This window comes from Electrona antarctica (genome assembly GCF_951216825.1).
Source record: "Electrona antarctica genome assembly, chromosome: 6".
Lineage (NCBI taxonomy): Eukaryota > Metazoa > Chordata > Actinopteri > Myctophiformes > Myctophidae > Electrona > Electrona antarctica.
The window spans coordinates 35,767,323-35,788,796 of record NC_136811.1 but is presented as its reverse complement, the minus strand read 5'-3'; the positions used below and the strand labels follow the sequence as shown (position 1 = coordinate 35,788,796).

The window sequence follows — 21,474 nt, the reverse complement described above, 5'->3', positions numbered from 1 at the left end:
CCTCCAAAGCCAATGGTTTTGTTTTATGTCATCAAGCCCTTTTATGATTAGTTCCCGTTCTTTAAAAAGGGTGTGTGTGTGTGTGTGTGCGTGCGTGCGTGCGTGCGTGCGTGCGTGCGTGCGTACGTGCGTGTGTGGGGGGGTCTCTGTGTAAGTACTGTATATGATATATTAGGTTCTGTCTTTGGAGTTGAACCCTGGGCTCTCTGAGTTGATAATGAGGTCTGCAGTCGTGAATGCTTTGATAGTAGTGTATGGGAGGCCTCATTAAAAAAGCACTACTAATTTGACGCGTAGGAGTTATTGCACTTATCACCCCACACCACACACAAGGGATCTGTCTCTTAGCAGTTTGGTGTCTGCTGTTGAACACATTTGCACACACACACGAACGGACACACGCACGGACACAGAAATACTGGCGGACACACACACGCACACAGACCTCCAGGTGGCCAAGAGCTGTGCATATATTTCACACACTTCATGCTACGATCAATTTCACCTTGCATGCGTCCTGTTAAGTGTGCAACTTTTACAAGGGCTAGAGATCAATTTCAGACCCCCATGAGAAATCCCAACTTCTTTCCATCTCTACAGAGTGAACCTGATGTTGACCAGTAAAACGATCAGTGGGTGTTTTTAGGTGTGACCTTTTGTGCCCACTGGGAACGCAAATGTTCAAACACACAGAACTATATAATATACACATGATGATGAATATTATTGTGAAAATGTCTTGCCATATTGTAGAAACCAACTGTTCAACATAGTAAATGAACAGAAATAATTTTACTGGCAAATGAAAGCAGATGAAACGGGGAAAAAAGCGCAGGTGAAGGGCTACCTTGCTCTGTCTCCTCTGGGTGACATGTAACTCTGAGGCAGGCCTTCCCTCTTGTCTCTTTACCATTTCTCCTTGTTCGACTAATTGGGATTCGTTGTGATTAAAGCCGCCAGATGCTCTGGCGAGCATTGTAAAAAAAGAGGGAAAAAAGGACCAAACCCATAAACTCACAGCTCTGTTTCTCCGACAGCTCTTTCTTGTGGAGAGCCCCAGGAATGTCAGCCATCTTACCATCAGCACAAGACGCCACAAATACTCGATTTTAAAATGTGTTTACAGTGAAACGTCCCACTAATGTGGTACAGATTTATTACCTATTTACTCTCCGGCTTGGCTCAGGCATTTGTTAGTCCAATTTCTGATCACTTTGACTACCTCATGCCAGACCGCGGCATGTAAACACACCACATGCAAGCTGGATAAGAGGAATGTATGTGTTAGTGTTTGTGTGGGTGTGAGACTGAGACTGTGAATCTGTGTATTTATGCCAGTGTGCATGTCCATGTATTTGTATGTGTTTTCTTGCCTTCAAATATGTGTTCTGTTTCATGCTCTGTGTGTGTGTGTGTGTGTGTGTGTGTGTGTGTGTGTGTGTGTGTGTGTGTGTGTGTGTGTGTGTGTGTGTGTGTGTGTGTGTGTGTGTAATTATCACATTGTAATCAGCCTCCAATGAAAGGTCAATCAGGTGTAAGGTAAACATGGCAAAGTTGTCTAATACTGTACACTTCATTAAGAATGAAAATGGAGATGTCTGCTCTGCCTGATCACTGCTTGGCAGAAAAGGCACTGTAGTATTTACACCAGTCGTGAGAAATATCTCCAATCTTACATGAGGCCATTGAATGTCAAATTAATATATGTCTATATATGTGTGTAGATTGACACGTATAGTCTCCTGTACATATCTTGCACAAGCCCTAGATTGCAGTGTGAGGGCCTGTTCTACTTGTATATTTCCTGTATCACTAAGTTATCAGGTCTTGACTGTAGTATACACCTATGCCACCAAGACATTCCTAAGCATTTATTGTACTTGGCACATGAGATGATTCTGATTCTGATGAGGTTTATTTATCGAAGAGAGAGAGGAAAATGGCATCATGATGAGCATCAGTACCGCCACTGCTGTGAGTCAGAATGAGCAATGGGGTGGTTTGCGCTTAATTGTTTGTGTGCTTTCTCCTCTAATTGAAAGTGGTTCCATGTTAGTGAAATATGTTACAGGTCAGGAGAGTCGGCATAATAAATGCTTTGTCTGATGGACGTTGAAAAAACAAGAGTTACCACAGGGGGTTTCAGTATAAAGAGTTCTGATTTGTATTCACAGAGTGTGCAAAATACAACTTTAAACAGAGTCCAGTGTTTATTTGTTCAGCAGTTTAGTTGGATTGTATTTTGCATACATTCACAATAAAAACAAAACACATTAAAACATCAAAAGATGATTATTTTCAATGTGGTCCACACCAAACAGTACCAGGAAATGTTATACACGCTGCAAAATAAAAAATGATAAATAAGGAGGTTCACATCAAAAAAGAAATACAGCCACATGAAAGGTCTCGTCGATTGGGGTCATAAAAGTTTCAGTTATATTGTTTAACCTAATTGCCTTGTTTGTAAATGGTTATTATTACCAAACTTCTCATAACTTAATCTTAAAATTCATATTCCAACTGACAAGATTAGAATAAAACCTGCATTTATAGCCTACTTGTTTTATACGTGGCCTGATTTTCGGAATCTTATACCAATATCGACTTATTAGAACTTTTGAATGTCATTAATTATGGCCTTCTATGAACGGTGATCATTTGTGCATCAGAGATCAACAAGATCCAAAAGTAGGATATTTTCTTCTAAATGGACATCTCCAAAAATACAGATCTATAATTCAAACTAGTCCTGTATGAGCATTTTGTCAGTGTGAAGATGCAATATTTTGTCTTGTGAGAAACGTTTTTTAGATCCAAGTGGCAGTCTACCGCATTGTTTCCTGAGTGGGCTTGTTCTGTCTCCCCCACACTGAAAACCTCCCTATTGTTTCCTGCTGAATGACTAACGGTGCTAAAGTAACTGTCACATCACTGGCCTTTCCAAACCTTCACTCACACCTCGTTATTCTTTGTATCTTTACTCTTAAATCCATAAATCGTGTCTTGGTGTTGTGTTTCTTTCCCCAGTAGTCACATCTTGTTATATTTTGCACATTTGCAATTTGTTACATCACTTTTGCTTCTAAGCTGCAGCATGAACTTGTTACTGTAGGTCGGCTGCCCTATACTCCTGAGATAATCTTTGAGAAGTTAAAGTGATATGCTCCTTGCCTCCTCCCAGCACTTGGAAGGAATATTGAGTCATCTGGTAACCTTCAGAGATACATACTGTACGGTATACCCTATGGTATTATATATAACCTACTCTGATCTTTCGCAAGAAGTGAGAACAAAAATGTTGAAGAGCCGAAAATAGCAGATCTAGAAGTTCACTATTGTGAGCAAAGCAATTGTGGGCTGGTAAATCTCTGCTATTTTTTTGACACGCAACAATGTCATATGATATGACAAAGTATAAATCAGGCTTTAATATGTATCTTCATAATTTACATTTACATCACTGCATTGTCTGTTCCTGTGTGCTGCTGTTTCTATGGGGTCATGGGTGGATTGTAGCCTTCCAGCAGGAAGTCCCACCTCCTCCGCCTCTTCTTCTGCTTTAACGAAGCCCCTGGGAGGTTTCGGAAAGCCCTGGAACTGAATGCTGTCCGTCCCATCCAAGCCCCCACCTCCTCTTCCATTCCGCCGGTCTTGGACCAAACCCTACATCCTGCACACACCACACTGTCACCATGACTACTACTACTACATACAGGACAGCATAGGGTCCCCTTTAAAGGCAAATATGATTTCAACAGATGTCAATGTGATGTAGCAGAAGTCTCGAGCTTCCCTCACACATCATATTTCAGCCATCCATGAAAAAGAAATAATAAAGATGGTAATGTTTTGTATTTCATTTAGTTGCATACTGAACGACTCATCCATTATCAATCAGTCCTGCACAACACAGCAGCTCTCTTTTTGGTGCCACCAAGACATGAAAACACAGGAAATCGACACAGGTTTAGTTCATCGTTCATAACAACCCATCCTAACCCCGTCCTCATAAAAGGGGGATTTCTTGCACCCAGTACAGCGTGCCTTTTGTATCCTCCTATTGTTCTGGCCATGCGTCATGTCCATGCTCTGGACGCTTCAGCTGAAGCCAGATACGGGTCTTCTCCTGACGGAGACACGGGATTGTTCTGGACCATGTTAGGGGAAATGCTTGGGAACTCCTCTTCCCAGCGTGAGAGTAGACCGAGCGCACAACAGCTCCCCGGAGGCCCAGCCAGTGACCTTGCTGAGTGAAAAATATGCAGAGGTCAATGGGTTTCTATTGGGCAAGAGCTAAATCTGACTGACACCACGCAGCAATAAACTTTGACTCTGGAGCTGTTCTGAGATGCAACTATTTGTAGAGGGATAAATATCAGAGGACTTATATTAGAATTTCAACAAACTCTTCAAACAATGAAATAAAATATGAATAAAAATCTGTCATGGTATTATTTTTACTCTGATCTATCTGATCCTGAATATGATATGATTCTCTTAAAGTATCAGTTATGACACGTTTAATCATACAGTTAAATGTACATCAAATTAATACATAACGTATTAAGTCTCCCATTCATCTCCTGAATGTTTGAATGAGACAGCAGACTATAATGACCCGCCATACCTCAGAGGTCAATCTTGTACAACATCAGCCATAGCTGGGTCAGTGGGGGATCAAAACCGGTATTGCTATAGTTGTATATCATGTACTTGTATACCATACCCATACCCCCTTTCAACACCCACCAGCAGAGGTCAGCGTTCTCCTGCATACTTCATTGACCTGTGAGAGGAGGGGAGATGCAGCCTTGGGGCCTTGGCTCATGGCGTAGAGTAGAGAAAGCTTCACTGACAAGCGACAGCAAAGAATCCAGTCTCAGTAGAACAGGCTGCCCTGAGACCTGACTGCTTGGGCCACGGTGTCCTGAGACCTGACTGCTTGGGCCACGGTGTCATTTGCAGCTTGGGAAAAGTTCATGCATCCATGGATATGTTTTTAGAGTTGTATTAGTCCCAGTGTGATTGCAGCTGCAGGTCACTTTTTCAAGAAGCTCCTGCAGTCAAGTGTCAAACAAAAGACAGTTACAGAAAAACAACACAAAAGCCGGATTTAGTTGTGAGCTCAGCAACAGATAAAAAACCCAAGTCCAGGCAGTGACTATAAAAGGTAACTTCCAAAACAAGTGTTATGTTGTCATTGAACAGCTATGGCGCTACAGCATGACCGTTGCTCAAGATCAAACCAATGTTGCAGAGTCTGAATTGAGTGTTAATGAGCTTCACCAGCTCCAACCCACTGACTTAACGTTAGTCATGAGTGCCTATCTGAGAAAATAGGCTGGTTCGACACACAGCAACTATAGGGAATCAACCCTCTGGGAATCATCCAGAAAACCCCCAGGAACCTAAAGAGAGAAGGAAGCCGTTAAATCATAAAAGGTTGACTTCACTCTTTAGAATTATTAGGCTTATTGAAACAGCATGTTTAGGCAGGACCATCAGAGAGATGCTGAAGTGATGCAATATGGTCAGAGTTCTTCCAACGCTGTTGGACGAAACCCTGACTTGTGGGCGTTTGAAACAAATTGCATTGTGAAACAGGAGGCATAGCATGGGTTGGGGGGCTGGGGTGGGGTGCTGAGGCAATCGAAAAAATAAAAGCACTAATGGTCCCATTCACAGATTGGGGAGTGCAGGAGTCTGGAGCCGCTCAACGCCTGGCATCCATTCACACATGAGACCCTTGAAGGCAGCAAAGTGTGTGAGGGGGGTAAAATGGAGGAGGGCATTTACAAATTTAGTCTGGGAGGAAACGGGCTTAGCACTATTGGGTAATGTGCATGGCTGGCTGGAGCCGGGGCCTTTTGGTTTTGGTGGTTGCACCAGGTCCAGAATTAAATGAAGGTTTTAGTGGGGGACCCTGGGCTGTTTGAGGTGTGGTCTGCCTTGGTGCTAGGTCCTGTACAATATCACACACGTCTACCCAGGCTCCAGTGCCTCCAAGCTAAAGGCAGAGGGGAACCATCACGCTATCCACAAGGCAGCCCCAACCACCCCCATTATAGATGATGATCTCACTCTGGCTGTCTTTGGCCATTAAAGCGACAGAAATGGCCACCTAAGAGCTGAACCGGTACCGTTTTCTCAGTGACTTGCATTACATTATGAATGTATACTGCAAGTCATTGGATCAAAAGTTAGACATTTTTCTTTTAAATGTTATAATTCAAAGCAGGAAATATTAATGCCCCTGAATCGGATTTCTAAAACAAAACCAAAGACATAGATGGATATACAATGATGTAGCCTATATAAATTGTTTTGTTTTTTTTACATTATGCTGCTATGTCAACACGAACTATGAAAGCAAGCCAGACGTTTTCTCATACATTTTTTATATTAAATAAATGTATATAATTTTCCACTTCATTTAATGTAACAAGTGGTTCATGTATTCTCTTTCAAACTAAATTAACCAATAAACATTACATATATTCGATATTTTTAACTGCCTTTATGTTTTTACAGTAGTGTTCTTATGTACAGTAATTTGGCCTAACAACAGGAAAACGCAGCTGAGACTACATTTACTAAGACTACATCATTCATATCTTCAACATCCCACTAACGTCTGTATAGACAGTTTTGGTCTGACAACTGTTATGAATCTGTAGCAGAAGTTAGAAGTGTAAAAAGCAGTGATGAGTGCCTCTCTACCAGAGCCTGACGTGCATGCTGTCAGCACATGCTCATCTTATCTCATTTCAATATATAACTTTGCACCGGGACACCACCAGGCAAGTGTACTGTATAAATTGTCTGTGAATGTGTAATAATCTAGTCAAAAGTAACTATCATTTTAATGGTTGTCAAACTGTATTTTATTTATAAGCTACACCAAATGAAAAATGAATTACTTTTGCAGCTGTACAATCATTTCAAGAATTAACAGCATAACTCATTTCCTGAATGATTTATTTCCAAAAGAGATTTACAGACAATCATTATCAATTGTATTAAACAAAGAAATGTTATTTAACAGATAATATCTGTGTTTAATATCCATTTCTCAAATTTCCAATTTTATCCTAGGATGCCTATTTTGAATATTATCATTCAAAAGTGATTTAACAAGAGTTGAATTACCGTTCTAAAACATGGAAATAAATGCCTTTTTGATGACATGCTTTATATTTTTAGAGGTGCACAACATGTAATGTACTCTAAAACCTTTCCATATTAGCTGAGGAATAAAATCATATAAAAGTTTAATGACGATCATACACACATTGAGTCTTTTTAAATATCCAAATTATATTATAGACTAGAGGGTTACATCAAGGGGTTTTGAGTAAAACATATAACATTTTTGAGGCAATAAAATTCTTGCAAAAAGAGGCGGGCAGTATGGACTTTAACGTATTAAAATGTTTGAATACTTTTTCATACTTTAGCCTGGGGATCATTAAATTCTGATAGTCAGTCAGTTCTGCTTTTAGAACTGTTATTGTTGTCATCTCTACTTCACTATAAGTATGTCAAACACGTTTAATACCACAGCTTATAAGTATTTCATTTTTTACTGTCATTTTGTGTTTAGGGGGGTGCTGAGAAACCCTGTGACATATTCCAGTGCTGAGGCCACTCTGATTTGAAATATTATCTTTCACCTTTCAAATGTATTTTTCAACTGTTTTAACCTTTGTTTTAATCATTTAGGATGATACTTAATGAAAATTATGCTATTATATAATGTGCTCACAAATGTCCAACAATACAATGTTAAGTAAAAACATAGTGTGAAGTTTATAGGTATACTGTTACAAATATTAGAGACATTTTAATTAAGTACAGCAAATTACAAATTTATCCTTAAATTACCTTTACTTCCTTTAATAGGACATAGATTATTAAACTGGATTTAGAGCCATTAAAATATAGCTAATTCACATTGGCTTTAATACTGTATGTCTATTGCACAAAGGACACTTCTGCAATAAGTATACATTTATTCAGGGACGGAGAGAAGAGTAAATCACTGCCACCCAACAAGCTGCATTTTGACATTTTGAGGCCCCAGTAGGACATGAAACTCACACTACATGACCACTGTAAATGCAGTTCAAGTAGTGCACAGCAAATTCCGGAGTGTTAATTTAACTCTGAGTGTTTATAAATGGACAGAGTGAAATCATCACCCTTGATTTTCACAGTGCACAGTGGTAAAATCCTCAGTGTTCATTTATCCATTTGTAACTCAGAGAGTGCACAAATGTACCCAAACAGACCCCGTTTGTGCACTCTCCACATTTTGTGCACTCTCTGAGCTAAAGGTACTTCTGCCACAGTCGATCCGCGTGATACGCCCGCAGGCCTCCCCATCATCTCCCTCCCCGGGCCGACATGTCTGACTGACAGCCACAGGTTTAGCAGCAGGTATCAAGAGCACCGCTATCTGTCTATTCTGGAGGAACAAGCTGTCCTGACCTCACGGGGTCCGGTCATGGATCACCACACCCACATCACATCAACGTATGAATCCATACCCTGACCCTGCAGCCTCTGTTCCCATCGCTCGGTTCCAAATCAGGGGACAAAAGTTTCACTCACTCCCAAACCATCTTCTCTTGCCTCTTCTATCTCCTTCTATCCCTTTTTGCACGCACGCACGCACGCACGCACGCACGCACGCACGCACGCACGCACGCACAGACGCACACACGCACGCACGCACGCACGCACGCACGCACGCACACACACACACACACACGCACACACACACACAGACTCACTCAGTCACTCAGTCACTCACTGGTAGATATTGCCTCATAGCCTTACGGCAACAGTGCACAAGGGGCAAAGAGAAGGATTCACTGAGACGCCCTCGCCACAGGGCATCACAGCTGAGAGAATCATGCCAGGATATTGGAACCACATGTGCATTAATACCAAGTCAAGGCCGGAGCCAATGCAGTTTTCACTAACCTGCTAATAGCCTTAATTTGTAACATAAACAGCAGCGTCTGACACTCACTTACCTAAGGAGCCTTTAGCCGGGTGCTGCCTCCCTCCACTCCCTTCCGAGGGTATGACTGGGAGAGTGATAGCACCACAGTTAGAGCCTGCCTCGGCTGTGCTATCTGCTAAAGTCATTTTCTCTCAAAGAGGAATTAATTTCCTTTCTCAGTCAGGCCGTGTATGTGGCACAGCCTGTCTGCGTAGCTGGAGTCAAATCCACTGCTGTGTGGAGCTGTGACCCATTCATCTGCAGCACACGTCGTGGGAAAAGTCTGATACAAACAACAGAAAAGTTGATTTAAAATATGTTTTTATTTATTAATAAAATCATTTATTTTTGTATTCATTTTATATTATTATTCTGTTAAATTAACTCGGACAGTGTGCAAATGTAACCAATGGACATTTGTGTACTGTACACTCTCAGAATTGCAAATTGATAAATGAACACTGACGCTTTTCATTTTAATTTTCTTTTTTTTGTTCATGTAACAAACATAATAAAGCTTCAATATTATATTGCATTGATTATACACAGTACTGGGTTGGGTTACATGGGAGGTTTTGTTGACGCCGTTTTCAAATGCTTGCTCTTACCTGCTCTACATCTAAAGTGTCATGAGATAACTTTTGATTGATTTGGGTGTATTTAAATAACATTGACTTGATTTGAGTATTCTTTGAACTTTGATAATTGTCTTATTCCATAATAAATAAATACATAATACAAGGTCTATACTGTGTGTGTGTGTGTGTGTGTGTGTGTGTGTGTGTGTGTGTGTGTGTGTGTGTGTGTGTGTGTGTGTGTGTGTGTGTGTGTGTGTGTGTGTGTGTGTGTGTGTGTGTGTGTGTTGGAAATTAGAGCATCTAGACTTGAATCTTTGTCATCAATTGACACATACTGGAGGCCACTGACACTGAATGTGTGATTGACCTTGTGTAATACCTAAATCACACACACGCACACACACACACACACACACACACACACACACACACACACACACACACACACACACACACACACACACACACACACACACACACACACACACACACACACACACACACACACACACACACACACACACACAATTATTTACACAGTATGTATGTCAATTAAGAGAGGACAGAATTTTAAATAGTTCTCCTGACCTGTTCACATTTTTTATTCAAATCTGATTACTCACAGTTGCGGTGAGTCACCCTGAGTTGTTTATAAATGTATACAAAGTTATTGAGGACTGAGTATGGAGATATTAATTAAATATGGATTTTGGCTTATTTTGAGTTTGTGATTTGTTCATGCTTGTGATTGTTTGTGAACAGCATTGTCAAAAGGTCTCAATACAATGTCAAATGAGAAATATATTTTTAAATAGAATGTCATACTTTGCAATGCCCTTCCAGGATGCGTTATTTAAACAGCTGAATGAAGTTCCATAAATAATTAATAAAATAATAAGTTACGAATATTTGTGTCGTTTTCTTTGTCCCAGTTAACATTTTGAAGTCATTAATTTGGTATGACAAAAATAACGTACTGTATATTAAGGTGGTGAAGAGAAAGTGCTCTTCAATGCACAGGATGCAGGCTGACAGGTTTCCACTTGAAGGGGAGTGGTAAGAAGAGGGAGCCATTAGAAGTGGGTGGAAGCAGCAAATGTGCTAGGAAACCGCCACAACACAAACATTACAGAGAGGGGTCAACATCAACAAAAGTAGGGTGACATCCCAGAGTTAACCCATGACACCTAGCCCCCTATCTCATGCCTGCTCACATCCCAGACCCCGTGAACCATTTAGGGCCTGTTTTCTTAGGGGGGGGGGGGGGGGGGGGGGTGGAAAGAAGGCCACCGGAGGTCAGATCCAAGTCCAAAATAAATTGCCGTCTTTCCTGAGGCTCAGCCATTTTAATAGTGCAGATTTATTGTGCTGTGCTTTTTGGAGGGCGATCATATGTATGTGGTCAGTGGCGCGTATGCAGTCTGTGACCCAGCCTCCCTCTCACATTACACCCTATTTATAACTTTCCCCCGACCGGCTCCCCTTCGTTCTGCAGTTCGTAGGAACTACCTTCTTCTCCCAGCCTCGAGCTCCAGTCCCCTACTCTTCCTGACATCCGAGAGGCTCTCCCAGCGCAGCTTACCCAGGGCTCACTGTTTATCCTGTGCAGCCTGGCAACTGGCCGCATGCTCCGGATTACCATAGGACCCACCTTTCAACACACACTTAATTTTTTTGTGTGCTTCCAATCTCAATTTATTTTTTTATTATTTTTGTACAAAGAGGAAAGGTTTTTGCACTAACTAGTTGAGGAAAGAGACAAGCATTGTGGATATCTATGTGCTTTCATTTGCATTTTTAATCATTTTTTTTATTTTTTAAAATTCTGATTGATTTATAACTTTAGCCTGTTGACCTTCCCTTTTCACTTTTCCTGGAGTGCCTTGTGTTTGCATGTGATGGATCACACACTCTTCGGTTGCCTGCGCAGCCCCCATGCCCCAGCACAGGCCTTGCACCCGGCTTTCACCCAGTCTCCCCTGACTCTGCACGGACGCTCGGACCACGTCTCCTACCCTGACTTGGCCGTTTCCTCCTCCCCCGCCACATCCTCTCCGTCGCCTTGTATCCTCTCTGGCTACCCCGCCGATGATGGCCTGTTCTCTGGACAGCACCATCACCCCCATCATCGCGGCCACCTGCCCTCCCAGCAGCATCTTCATCCGCCTCAGCACCAGGCCCACTGGCACATTCCGCAGATGCCCTCGCCTGGCAGCACAGGCTCCCGCCACAACCTGTGCCACCCTCACACTCATGCTCACTCTCACTCCGCCCAGGACGGTGGTCCCACAACCCCAGACCTAGGTCCCCCAGGTGGGCCCAGCATGTGTGCCAGTACCCCCAGCCTGGGGGGTGGCAGCACCCCCACGGGGGCCTCTTGTATTCCTGTAGACTTTGGCAGACAGACGCTGTCGCCAGTCGAGGCGGAGAAAAGGAATGGCAAGAGGAAGAGTGACAGCTCAGGTAAGTAAGGACAAAAACATAAGAGAGCGACTGAGTGACTATTTTATTTTTAGTTGCGCGCAAAACTATGTGACGGGGCTAGATGCGGTCAAATAAGAAAGACTGGTTGTACTTTTAAGTAGCCTATAACATTTTACGAACAACAAAATTAATTCAATTTAGACTACATCAATAGACGTTCATAATGTTGTTAAGAATATGTCAATAGAAGTTCATGAAGTTCTTCAGATTCATAATGTTATATTCTGAGTGAAACCGGGAACCAAATTAATCTTTGGCAACATATTTCTGTTATAACCCGTGTTGTATTATCCTTATATAAACGTTATCGCAACAACATCCACTTTTTAAGGGATCCTGAGCAGATCACAAGAGAGACATTACTTTATTCATATATTGCTTTAAAGTTTAAATCTTTCAGCGACACATACCAAACACAGTGGAGGTTCACACTGCTTTGACAGGACAACATGGCAGAATATTGCCTTAAAAGCAGTTTGTACGTGTTGGTTGACATGAACAGAAGCAGTTGCACTTGGTTCACTATACCCTGGAGCAAAACGCTATGCTACAGCTCTGTGGCAGGCACTGGTATGTTTTGTTTAAAAATCACATCTGGTTCATTTCTACACATTTCAGAGAGCAGAAAATGAGGCACACTGTAAAGAATTAATGTCACGGATTGTAAAAGACTACACCGGCGCCTAGTGTGACATTAAACACCCAGAAAGATTTGGGGCTTTTCATGCTATGCGCAGTGATTTATTTAAGGATTTGTCTCACTCATGCATTCTCAATAAATCATTATATGCTCTGTTCAAATAAACCCCTCGGAAAATAAAATTATGCAAAGTTTAACACATAATCAAGAGTGCTTATTCATTGAGATCAAATTGATCAGTGTACTGATGAAGTTCATTTCAACATAATCAGTTACATTTACATTTACATTACATTGTCCATAATCCATTCATTTTAATGTCTTTCTTGCATGTTACTTTAGTCGTCTGTTTTTAGTAGTGGTAGTGCACCTGGCCATTTCATATGTAATGTAGGCTACTATACAGGATATTATAATGTATATTATAGCATATACTGTATATTATATATACTATACAGTATATTATAATGTATAGTATTGTTATGCTATTACCGCATGTATTTTATAAATCAAGTAGTGTGCTGGCTACAGGTGTCTTGACCCATTTCCTAAGGGTTATAAAAACAAAATGAAATTTCCTGTACTGTACACTACCTACTACACTGTAAATATAATGAATTAATTATTTTATTTAAGTGTCATGCCACCTCGTGGCCCATCCCTCATGGGATTATATGACACCGTTTCATACAGTTACAATTATTCAGATATACACTTTAATAAACATTAACTAAAATTGTATTTCTGAAAATAATATTCTAATTCTATCCATCGTCAATTCAACTAGATCAAATGACAAATCTTTATATATTAAATACCCTTTGTAAGGAAAATCTGCATTCCAACACAACTTCCTGATAATCAGTGCAACATTTAAAAACCACATTCACCACAATAATCAATCACGGCATGACAATCTGCTATGGTTGGGGGCGCGGGAGATTTTGCATGGCAACACGATACGAAAATGAGTGATCGGTTTTCTGGAAAGTGTGCCTGCCGTACTGTCCGTCTGTTTGCAGAATGTAGGCCCTCGCTAGGGGGATTGAACCTGAGCTCTTTTTAAAAGCCTCGCTGTATACTGTACGTCACCTGGTCTTGGCTGTGTCTACACAGCACTTTACCACTGACTGATATTTCCTTATACGATTAGTATTCATTCAGGATGCACATAGCCACATCACAGACATCTCCATAGTATGCTCTTTCATAGTCTGGTCACTCAGACGTGACTTTACAGGACCCCAGGGACACGTAAATAACATTTCAGAGATTCATTCTTGAGTGATAGAGTGTATGATGATTCTGGGTACATTCTTTTTTATTTTGTAGAATAATTTCAGTTGGAACACCACATTTTGGGTTTCGCAGGTAGTGTGTAGTGTAGACAGCATTTTCCACATTTCAGCTACTTTTACAGTATTTTTGTGGTTGCTAGGTAGGCTATTGAGTCAAGGCACATGGTTCATAAGTATATATCTTAAATTAATGGCCTTAATGATATTACTTGACAGAGCTTTTCCTGCACTTGAGTGCCTTCATTTCTAATTCTACTTCTAGTATAGTTTTGCTAAGCCTCCTGTCAAGACGCATCACATTGCTGTAGTCCATTTGATTAACAAATTCAACACACCAACCTCTATTTCCTTTTCCCCTTTGTCAAGTCGTTTGGAATGTAACCCCTGGCCCCCAAACCCCATTTCACTAATAACAATAGTTATTGCATGCTCATATGTGCCATGCTTTCTCTTAATGCGAACACCAATCATGCTGATTATTGAGACTATTTAGCTTTCTAGCACAATCAGCTGTCTAAATATCATACCCCTGCTAGTTCAATAAGATAGGCCACGATTTGGTTTCACCATCTGGCTCGGAAACTGAAAGCCAGGTGAAACTTAAAGTTACATATCAAAACAATAACCCATTTTAGTCAAATAAGTAGGATCCCACTTTTGGATTTAAGCTGCATGGCTTAATATTGTTGTTATTGCTAAATGGGGTTGGCCACCTTTGGCATTTGGGTGTTTTGTTTCTGTGGAACTTGTTAAATTTCAGTAGGCCATCTGAAGACATCATGGGTGTACAGGTCCTCTTTACTGAGCTGCAAGCAGCTCTTTAAGGGAGTGGCCATTCTTTATAAGTTACAAGAATATTCTGTGTGGAACAATAAAAATAAGCTTGAAGTCTTCTTTTGTTGAGGCAGACACTTCTTTTGGACAGCAATAAAAAGGAGTGAGCAGAAATGGATGAGTCATTCAGTATTCAGACTTTCTAAAAGCAATTTTGTTTTTTCACTCATTTTTCTTTTCTTTTTTTACTTCAATGCATGAATAAAAAATAGGAAAATTGCCCAACTCTTCTATATCTTCTATACAGTAAGCTTAAAGCTGAGCTAAGCCAAGCTCTGTTCATTTGGGAACCCTAAATTAAATACCCTGTCTGAGTGCATGTTTTTTCTCCTATTATTCATCCTTTTTAGTGGAGAGATGAAAGTTACAGAGGAGACCTAATTGCTGTGGTGTAGTGGCTGCGTCGTAAAAGCCTGCCACTCGTTTTAAACTCTGGGGCGGCTGGTCACAAGCAGCTGGCTGTGTTATTCTTTTATTCTTCTTACACAATGTCTGTGTTTACCAGAGAGAGAGTAAATACATCTGAGTGCCTGTTTCAATCAGCCCAGCTCCGGGCCAGAATGCCATTTGGACCGCTCTGCTAAAATTACAGGGAAGATGGTGTGAGGTCAAGGGGAAGCTGGACACTGACTGTGGGTCAAGCAATAAGCCGCTTCATTTCAAGGGTTCTCTTTTTGGGGATTCCTGCAGTAGCTTAGGCATCGCTGCATCATTCATCCTTCATTCTAACTACTAACAGTTTAAATTTACCCTCTGTTGAGCAGTTTAAATTTACCCGATGTTTTATAGCCACTACATAATTTTTTTCCCCACTGCAAGAAAAGAATGCATGCGTGCGTGCGTGCGTGCGTGCGTGCGTGTGTTTGCTGTATGTATGTATATGCTGCAACAGAAGACTCTCAATCCAAAAATAAATAAGGATTTTTCACTAAACAAAGTAGACATATACATTTATAATGAGAGATTTTACATAAAGAAAATAATCAAGTTTCTTGTGACGTGACTGGGTCTGACACAGCTTGTGAAATTGGCTCTGAACCCAAGGCCTATTTACAGTTTGGCCTTAAACAGGCCTGGTGGATTAACACACACTACAGAACATGGCCGCAGATGAATTAGCATGCAATCACGACTGCCTTCAAATACAATGTGTAACTGAAGCATGTCCAACAGAGAAACCACAAGGCCTGCTCACAATAGGAACGTTTTGGAAACCAAATTAACAATACGTGTTTTCTTGGGAAAGACCGTGGAAAAACAAAAACAAAATGTATTTTTCGGAAGTGAGAATGATGTGTTCTTATTTTTATATTACATTCATATATATATATATATTAAATGTAATATAGAAATACATTTTCTTATGTGTAGCCTACTTATACAGTATATATATATTTTGCTTAAGAATACAGTGCAGTACAAATGACCTATGTTATGTAATTTAAAGTTGTATGCTTTTCTTAGCAATCTATCCTTTCCTACAGCATGCTATTTATGAGTTTTATTGACTTTATTGACCCATAATGTTTTAGAGACATTTGCCTGCAATTTTCTAATTGTTATCAATTATTGAATAGAGGGTTGCAGTGCTGTCACTTGTGTTGCTGTTTTCAATACCTAAAATAAAATCGATCCAAGAGAAAGAAAACTGCGAATTGTGTGAGTTGGCAGCTTGTTAGCCATAATAAGGAGACGCTTATAAATGCTGAAGTAAATAAACGGAGGACCATAGAACATATTTTACACATCCTGCAGAGCTGTTTTGTTCCATATTAAAATGTTTGGGGGTAGCAGCAGATTCCATTAAGACTAAGACAAATTAACTCCATGTTGGAAAATCTATGAGCCAGCCTATTGTGAGAGTGCAGCTGCCAGAGTCAGACACATGTGCAGCCGCCTATGGGTCCTTCCAGCCGCGTAACATACGCCTGAACAATAAAGTCTGATTGGAGCTTTCCATTGTTTCTCTTACCTGATGTTTTCCTGTCCTCCACTTGACTTGCACCTGCCACACTACACTCATTTAATCATTATTTCCCTTGCTTATAAATCTCCCCTGACTGGAAAAATAAATGTGTGGTGTTTGATTTCAGAGTCCCAGGATGGGAATTACAAATCAGATGTGAGCAAGCCCAGGAAGGAGAGGACGGCCTTCACCAAGGAGCAGATCCGAGAGCTGGAGGCAGAGTTTGCCCACCACAATTACCTGACCAGGTTAAGGCGCTACGAGATAGCTGTCAACCTCGACCTTACCGAGCGACAGGTATGTTCCTAACCATTGTAACTGCTTTTCCATTGGGTTCACACATCATCAGGCCCCTATTAGCACATTAATGCCATGTTATGAAAACAGAGGGGGCCTCAAGGCGAAGAAGAGGCTGTTCAGCCTGCTACTGTTTTTGTTACTTTGGTGCATGTGCTACAGTATTATGCACCAGTCTGAGTGAAGGGAGCAAGGGACTATTATATTCCAGTTGTTCCTGTCTATTCCCCCTATTTTTCTGGCAGGCCACGGTGAAGTCAGAGAGAGGGGTTGAAGGAAATGCTGTCTAGCAAGTCACTTCCTCTCCTCTCTAGTCCTGCCTTTAGACATTAGTCTGAATGTGGGAAGACTGTTGTACAAGCAGGCAAAGGCATGCAGTACAAATAATACGAGACAAATTATGCGGGAAGGAAACACCCTGCAGTGCGTTGTCCTGACACCTTTTTGGTTTCGCAAGTCATACTTAGTTGACCCTTTGCCCGTGATAGATTGTAGTGAGATCGAGATCCTGTATGGATTCAATATAAAGAAAAGACGAGTTAAAGAGTAACATTAGCATTGGATTTCAGTTCTTACTTCAGTAACTCAATAACTGTTTTCCCCTGGGAGAGTTTAGACTTCTAATTTGTTTTAGCTCAGAGGTTGAATTATGTTTGTCAAGGCCCTATAAGTCCCATGCAATCTGAGTATCTCATTTCACACTGAAATCAAAAGAAGTAACACTTACGCAACAAGTTAAGTAGATGTTATGAAGAACCAAACAGATCGAATTAGCTAATGAACCTAGATGAACCTTCAGACTCTAATACAAGTCTCAACTTACGGAACTCAAATAGACCACTATTTTATTCTTCGTCTCAAATTCAGTCACTGTAATGATTACTCACAGGAATTTTAACTGTACAATTTGCCTCAAACTTTGTGCATAAAACCAACATACATTTACAAGTGTTTTATTTTGTTTGAAGTATTAATATTCCTGCTGATAGCATAAGTAGACATAATGCTGTGAAATCTCCTTCAATGCTTTTACACAGTGAAATCCAGTGTGTTAACTGGATTTTGCTGTATACTCCCTGAATACATGGGAGTGAAAAGGCAATGCTTGCGGATATGTTTTAAGGTTAGTCTACTTGGAGTAGTGATATTTGGGAACCTGGGTGGTCATGTTTTGGACTTCATTGCTCAACAAGCAAGTGAAAAATGACAGTGATATATCTCCACAACGGAAGTCTCCTACAGTACTATATACTGTAATGCATTAGGAGCCACATGTGTCAGGAGTCAGGACTGGAGGTGGTCAAAGGTTAAGTTTAGACACAAGAGAGCTTATGCAAGTGTCTTTTGCACCTGTCACCAAGACTTTGAGGGCCATAGGTTATCTTTCTGGATAAGGGCTTTACCAGTGGCCGTGGATTGGAATCGTGCCGTTGCTCAAGTCCCCCTCTGTCCTCCAACCCTTAAAAAAGCCCCCACCACCATGTCATAAAGATGAGGTGATATCCAGCATGGCGCACGTTGCTGATGTTTAAGACAAACGTTTGTGCTGCCAACTGACTTCCTGACCATGTGACCTGTGGGGCCCCTCGGAATGACATTCCCCAAAAATAAACCCCACACGACATGAGGGGCGCGAGCCCCCTCCCTTAAGCGCAGTGTCAACACTCAGGGAAGCACGGCCTCACTACGTGTAAACCGTTTTAAGCAACAGCTTAATCATCAATCTGAGAGACGTAAATACGGTTTAAGTTGTCAAGTCAGGAAAAAAGAGGTAGATGCCAAACAGCAGGTGGAACATCACATCAACACATAATTGCTGCTGTAGAAATAGCTGCCAAACATTTACAGTAGCTAGCTAGCTATCAAGTGTATCTGTTTACTCAATATTTGGGTTACTTGGGTTGTCCAAATATCGAAAGATGTGAAAAGCCATTGTGTCTACTTTCCCATTCAGACCTGTGTTTGACCACTTCATTTATGTCCATTTGACCCCCTAGGTCAAGGTGTGGTTTCAAAACAGGAGGATGAAGTGGAAGCGAGTGAAAGGAGGCCAGCAGGGGGCAGTAGCACGAGAGAAGGAACTGGTGAATGTGAAAAAGGGAACATTGCTGCCTTCCGAGTTCTCTGGCATGTCTGCCCTTCACCACTCCACAGACTCCTTAGCCAATGAGGACAGTCATGACAGCGACCAGAGTTCTGAGCATGCTCACTTATAATGCACGGACAACTGGCCACACCTTCACAAAGTAGGCCTTGCCTCTGCCTCAGGAACGTCCTTAAAAGGATTGCTGTTTGCTGATTTGCCATCGTCATTAAGAGTACAGCGATGCTAAATAAATGTACAAATGTACAAATGTACAAAGGGATGATGTGTGTTACTTGATGTAATAAAGTCCAGAACATGGGCAGGCAAAAAGTCAATTTCATGAACAAAGTAGAATGTTGAAACGTAAACACTGCAAAGTGGAAAATAGCAATAAAGGGTTATTTTACAAATGACAGAAACATGAATGTTAGACTGTAATTCTATTTTACATACATTTATTGAATATATCATTTTTGATACAATTCAAATTTGGTCAAAACATTTTGAACATTCCATGTTGTGTGTCTTTGAGAAGGATGCAGCAGCAGGTTGATTTGCACTGTTAAACATCAGCTGTATGTAATGTAAATTACCATGTAATTGAGTTACTGATCAAATCAAGTGCCAGGAAAGTCTACAGTACCTAATATATTCTGTAAATAATCCTCAGTATTGTCTTACCTTAACAATAACTTCTATATGAAAACTATTCAACTCACTTGAACAATAAACAATTGCGGTTCTTTAGTTAACACTTTTCTGCCTGAAGATTATATTTTATAAACACACCTTGAGTTATCATTTATGAAAATAATTTGTAGATCTATTAAAAGTGACCCTGCGGTACATTTAATTCCTGATGATTGCATAACTTCTCCATGTAACCCCACCCCATCTACTGTATCTGTCCATATGAATCCATGGTAATGTGTCCACATAACGTGAACTGAGGCTGAAATGAATTATTCATTACAGAGAGTGTAGAAAGCTGTCGAAGGGGATGCATGCTAAATTCGCCTCCCTTCAGGCAGAGTCAGGACATTCTGCCAAGTCTCCACATCCACAAGAGAACCTGCAAATTGCAATGGATCATATTCTATTACAAAATCCAGTTGAAAATAATTTCATGGTTTGATCACGTCTCTCACCACATTGTGAGTGTGCATTCTAATTAGCAGAGAAGGTGCTTTACAATGTGATTCTTTTTCCTACAAAAAGGTTGGCCTATATACTGTAGGCTCTCCGCATTTTGGCCTATGCTGAGAAATAATCCTCCAATATGAAATTCAGTTATTTACAATATTTCAATCATACCTTCATCTGACATTGATGTCTGATGAAGTTCTTGTGAATTGCTAGTATGAATACTAGCATTACTAGCATTACAATACTAGAATGTTTTGACCTAAATATTTGGGAATTAGAAGGCTACAACAAAATACTAGCCTATATATTCCCATAGTACTCTAAAGCTATAAATGTTTTTGGATTTAAAGGGATAGTTCAGAATTTTTTAACTTAAGCTGTATGAAATACGTGGTTATACTTGGTTACCCCCTTGTTGGGGGCACAGGGGGCCACGCATTAAAAGTAAATTAATTCACAAAACTAACGTAATTTGTATTATTGACCTATTTCTACCATATAGTGCAACATTTGTTAATTTCTTACCCCTCTATCACAGGGAACTATGTTTTTATGTCCATATCACTATACCCAAAATAGTTCCATGGGATAGAGGAGTCAAAGTTGAACGAAAGTTGAGCTAATATTTTAGAAATAGGTCAACAATACAAATGACGCTAGTTTTATAGATTCATTTACTTTTAATGTGTGGCCCCAGTGCCCCCCACACAATGACCGGAACTACTTAATATTCACCAAAACCAGAGCAGAACTCCCACCACCGGACTCGGGCAATCAATTACTACAGTTTCAACCACTATATTAATGGCAAGTATTTCATACAACTTAAGTTAAAATATTGTGAACTATACCTTTAAGGGTAATAGTCAGGGAATATTATCAGAATAATGTCAAATCTGGGAATATATCCCACATTAGTTTCTATTCAACCACCCTAGGGGAAGTTTTGACAGCTGCTGAAAGTTGGGGTACCATCAACAACCAATATAAGGCAAAATGTGCTACTTAAAGCATAATGAAATTTAGAACATTTTGGTTGTTGATGGTACCCCAACTTTCAGCAGCTGTCAAAATTTCCCCTAGGGTGGTTGAATAGAAACCAATGTGGGATATGTTAGTAGACAGTAGACAC

At 40.6% G+C, this 21,474-nt stretch overlaps 1 protein-coding gene and 1 long non-coding RNA gene across 3 annotated transcripts; one reads left to right on the top strand and one right to left on the bottom strand.

Annotated features, from left to right (window-relative positions):
• Positions 1-2,197: 2,197 nt before the first annotated feature.
• LOC306925516 lies at positions 2,198-9,466 on the bottom strand. 2 transcript variants are annotated; one of them, XR_013790259.1, is made up of 4 exons: positions 9,045-9,460; positions 4,938-5,060; positions 4,753-4,907; positions 2,198-4,249 (listed from the first exon to the last, which is right to left on the bottom strand). It is a non-coding gene; the product is annotated as an uncharacterized lncRNA (long non-coding RNA). The 2 variants fall into 2 exon arrangements; XR_013790258.1 differs by having other exon boundaries at positions 4,753-5,060; positions 9,045-9,466.
• A 1,555-nt stretch (positions 9,467-11,021) lies between these two features.
• meox2a (mesenchyme homeobox 2a) lies at positions 11,022-20,719 on the top strand. Its single transcript, XM_079504457.1, has 3 exons — positions 11,022-12,054; positions 16,941-17,110; positions 19,108-20,719. The coding sequence occupies exons 1-3, from the start codon at positions 11,490-11,492 to the stop codon at positions 19,324-19,326; spliced, it is 954 nt and encodes a 317-aa protein (XP_079360583.1). The 5' UTR covers positions 11,022-11,489; the 3' UTR covers positions 19,327-20,719.
• Positions 20,720-21,474: the final 755 nt, after the last annotated feature.